Source organism: Mus caroli, chromosome 13, assembly GCF_900094665.2.
Source record: "Mus caroli chromosome 13, CAROLI_EIJ_v1.1, whole genome shotgun sequence".
In the NCBI taxonomy this organism is placed as follows: Eukaryota; Metazoa; Chordata; class Mammalia; order Rodentia; family Muridae; genus Mus; species Mus caroli.
Window position 1 is genome coordinate 36,456,300 of NC_034582.1, and position 4,819 is coordinate 36,461,118.

At 41.4% G+C, this 4,819-nt stretch overlaps 1 protein-coding gene across 1 annotated transcript in view; it reads left to right on the forward strand.

Annotated features, from left to right (window-relative positions):
- Positions 1-4,819, forward strand: part of Sycp2l (synaptonemal complex protein 2 like) — a 60,735-nt gene that overhangs the window by 49,435 nt on the left and 6,481 nt on the right. Inside the window, 2 exon segments of the mRNA XM_021181021.1 lie at positions 2,191-2,244; positions 2,392-2,461. Of these exon segments, the coding sequence (XP_021036680.1) occupies positions 2,191-2,244; positions 2,392-2,461 (124 nt within the window).

Here is a 4,819-nt window from a genome sequence, read left to right on the forward strand (position 1 = left end):
AAAAACCAAAAAAAAAAAAAAAAAAAAAAAAGAAACCTATCATTAAGCCACAGAGAAGAAAGGCATCTTGCCTTCTGCATCAAAATGGATGGAACCTGGAGGGTTTGTGTGAAATAGGCCAAACACAGACCAGGGCCATGTGTCCTTTCTCATCTGTAGAGACTAAATTCTTGACAGTAGAAACCGAGTTACTAGAAGTTGAGGAAGGAATGTGGAAGTGCAGATGGTTGACAGAGGGTGGTTGGCTTTAATCAACACACACTACTTTGATGCATAGAAATGCCACTCTCCACTCACAGGTACAATTCATGTTAATTTTAAAATCTGTCACAACGTCTACGCTGGCTTAGAACTATCTGAAACAAGATGTAAGAAAAGGATCTAATTTATAATGGAATAAGTAATAGGAGCAGATTAAGAAAGTGAAAGCTCTGTGTCCTGAAGGGGAAAAAAAGGACACTAACAGAAGTATTTGAAGAAGGTATGAATACACGGAGAGCCCTCTCATCCCCTGGACTGGAAGAACAGATATATTTTAAGAATATCACAGCACCTAAGGGTAAACTACTGTTTACATGCGGTCTTTATTAACATTCCAAATGCATTCTTCACCAAAATAGAAAAATTCTAAAACTTGTATGAAGCCTGGAAGATCTCAAACTACTTTAGCAATGTCGGGAAAGAACAGAGCTCAGAGCTGCAGGACAAACCTCCCTCACATTACAACTCCATAGGAAATAAAGTTGGTATAAAAAGATAAAGGCCAGTTGGTTCAAATACAAACAACACACTGTATGATCAGCAAATCTTTGCCAAGGATGCTAAAGTCAATGATAGGGAAAGTACTTAGTGAGTGCTAACGAGGGAAAGCGGATATCCACATGAGAAAGAATTGAGTAAGACCTTTGTTTGAAACCATGAGCAAAACTCAAAATGGACTGAATGTCGTATTAGAAACTGTTGCAGCATGAATCACAATAGCCATGTTACAGAGCTAACCTAGCTGTCCCACAGAGGGATGGCGCTAAAAAAATGTGGCAGGGGCTACAGAAATGACTCGGCAGCTGAGACTACCAAATGCCCTTTCAGAAATCCTGGGTTCGATTTCTGGCACTCAAATTGTGGCTCACAACTTCAACAGTAGTTCCATAGACTCCGATGCCATCTTCTGGTGTGTGGACATACGTACCGACCAATGATGTCCCATATGCATCATGTAATGCCTGCAGAGACTTGATAATGCCAGGGTTCGGGGGTGGGGGACCCTCTCAGAGGAGAAGAGGAGGAGGGAGGGGAGAAGGGTCCCTGTGAGGTGGGGACCAGGGGGAAGCAATTGAGATGTAAAAAAAAATATTTTTTAAAAACGTGGTACGTACACAAAAGAATGTTTAACCATGACCAATGGCAGGTCATTTTTTGAACAATGGATGCAATCGGAGCTAATCAGATTAAATGAGTCTGTAACCAATATCACAGTTTTATTTTTGGTTTATGTGTCTGAATGTTTTATCTGCATGCATGTATGTGCACCATGTATGTGCCTGGTCCCCATGGAGGCCAGAAGAGGGTGTCAAACAAAAAAACGTGGTGGGCCTTTTGTGGAAAGGACGAACCTCTAGGATATTTCAACTGTGTGAAAGGAGCCAGATGAGAGGCACTGTATGATCTTTACCCTAAACGTGTGCAAACTACAAAATTCAAAATCCCAGAAGCAGAAAATAAAATGTTTACCGCATGGGTGGAGACATGAAGATGTCAATCAAGGCATGGAAACCTTACATTTTTAGATGAACAAGTTCGGAAGGAAGGTGGTGACCAAAAGGTGGCGTCAGATTGATTTCTAATCAGTGGATTGATGCATGACTGTATCAAGTCATTGCACACAGGGAAGAGGAACGAAATAAAGGAGGCAGCTTTAGTCTGCAGAGAGAGAAGCAAGGGTACACAGAACAGACAAATAGCTATGGAGGCTGTTGGGGGGACTGGCTGCTCATTTATCTATGGACATAGAAACCCGACAAGCATGCATGCCCTGAGAGACACAAGATTTTATTGAGGACCAGTCTGTTCCCCCTTCTTTAATGATGAGATCTGATACTGAGAACAACCTCAGAGTGCCATGTGAGTTTGTCTTTCCATCTGCTTACTCACCGGGAATTGTTTTCTCTAATACTCAGAACCCCGAAGTAGTCCAGCAGTCCATCTTCCTTAGAGTACCTGGAAGTGGAGGAAAACGGACCCGAGGTACTATATTCGTTTGATTTTTCCAGACTTAAAATTATATTCGTATAAAGCAATTGCTTATTCTGTTAAGTGGGTGGCACCATGCCACTTCCTTGTTTTATAGCTACGAATATGTACCAGTTACATGTGTCTGTATTTGTGTTTTAGATTGTGAACTGAGAACTGTTCCTGGGGAACAGCAGCTTCAAGCACAAGCTAGAAAACTTGGGACACAGAGGTAGCTGAATAATTTTTTTTTTCTTTAACAGAAAAAAAAAACCACCACGTAATTAATCTGGGTCATTTTTCAGATTATGCCATATAAAAATATCACCATGTGCATATGTTCCTTTCATGTGTGCTTTAAAAGTTAACCCTATTCTTTGATGCCATGGTCTGGCTCCCCTATCTGCAGGTCCCGACATTTTTTCTCCAGCTTGATCCTGCCCACCAATCAGGATTTACTCTGAGATTTCTGATTGGGTAGTTGGTTGTTTTTCAATCCCAACTTCACTTCAGCTTGAATTTTCTTCAGTATTTCTATCTTTTTTATCGAAGTCACTTATGAATTCTGAATGGGCCTCGTCATTTCCTTCAGCGTGCGTTTGCATTTTCTTGGGCTTCAAGCAGGAGTTTCTTCCTCTCCTCTTTAAGTGCATTCATGTTTGTTCTCATCCTCTTTAAACTTCTTGCATTCTTTGATCATGTTGGTAATTTCTTGTTTAAAAAGTCCCTTGTCATTGGATTCATCTAGATAATGAATTCTTGGTAAACATTTCTGTAGTTTGTGGGGCTTGGGGAGAGCCATGTCTTGGCCTTTCATGGCTTGTGGGTTTTTTGAGATGTGACCTAGGCATGTGGATTTGTTTCCCCGGTTGTGCACCTGACCCGCCTCTGCTGAGGGCAAGCCTTTTCTCTTGTCCAAGGCTGGTTGACTTTAGATCAGGTCTGAAGGTTTGTAAATCAATCCTTCGGGTACTTGGCATTGGCTTTTGACAGGGTTGATTAAATTCATTGGCAACCAAAAAAAGCAAGGGAATGTGGCTCTAAGCTGGGTCTGAACATAGAAAAGTGACATGGGTACCAGATCCAGGGCCAACGGTCACATACTGACAGATGTGAGAGGCTCTTCCTGGTGAGTCCGGATGACACACCTGGCTGTTGCAAAGCTGGATACTGCTGACACTCAGCCTGGGAGGGCTGGGGTGGTTGTGGGCAGGCATCTGAGACTCATCTAGTAGCATCACTTCTGTGTGACTCCAGATAGTCCTGTGTGTGGGTCTGAGGAACTCGCCTGGGTAGCTTGCACTGCCGGGAGACTATCAATGGGCCTGAGCAGAGAGGAGAGGTGGTCAGGCAAACTCACCCAGCTGGTTTACACTCTTATTCTTAATGGGCTTGGGCAGGGTTGTGTGAGGACTCACTACCACGTTTTCTTTAGTTAATTCATGTGTGGATGGACATGCAGGCTCATTCTGTGACTTGGTTATTTTGAACATTTCCTCAAATGGAGAGCCAGGTGTATAATCTATAGTATACAGACTTAGACTCCTCTGGATGCAGTCCCAGGAATGGCACAGCTGTGTCATATGGTAGTTCTGGTCTTAGTGTTTTTGAGCGATCTTCATACTGATTTCCACAGTGTATTCATTTACACTCCAACCAACAGTGTATAATGACACTATCCCATCCTCACAATATATATTGTTTGCTTGGTGACTGAGGTGAGACAGAATTTCAGTGTGCTTTTTATTTGTATTTCTTCAATCGCTAAAGCTGTCACATGTCTTTATTTTCCATATATTTATTGACTAAGTTTTAAAAACCATCTGTCCAATTCATTCATTAATTTATTTTATTTTTGTAGAACATGATTTTAATATTTTCAACTATTAGTATTCAACAAACAGAAGAATTATTTTAAGATATATTTCGTTGTTATGTCTCCCTTCTCCTTTCTGATTTTACTCATTTGGATACTGTTTCTATGCCCTCTGCTTAGTCTGGCTAAGGATCTATCTATCTTGTTGATTTTCTCAAAGAACCAGCTCCTGGTTTTGTTGATTCTTTGTATAGTTCTTTTTGTTTCTATCTGGTTGATTTCAGCCCTGAGTTTGAGTATTTCCTGCTGTTTACTCCTCTTGGGTCTATTTGCTTCTTTTTGTTCTAGAGCTTTCAGGTGTGCTGTCAACTTGCTAGTGTAAGAAGAAGTCCAACTTCTTTTTGGAGACACTTAGAGCTATGAGTTTTCCTCTTGTCACTGCTTTCATTGTGTCCCATAAATTTGTATGATGTGCCTTCATTTTCATTAAATTCTAAAAAGTCTTTAATTTCTTTCTCTATTTCTTCCTTGACCAAGCTATCATTGAGTAAAGCATTGTTCAGCTTCCATGTATATGTGCGAGTTCCCTTGTTTTTGTTGGTATTTAAGACCAGCCTTAGGAGCCAGGCGTGGTGGCGTACACCTTTAATCCCAGCACTCGGGAGGCAGAGGCAGGCAGATTTCTGAGCTCGAGGCCAGCCTGGTCTACAGAGTGAGTTCTAGGACAGCCAGGGCTACACAGAGAAACCCTGTCTCAAAAAACCAAAAAAAAAA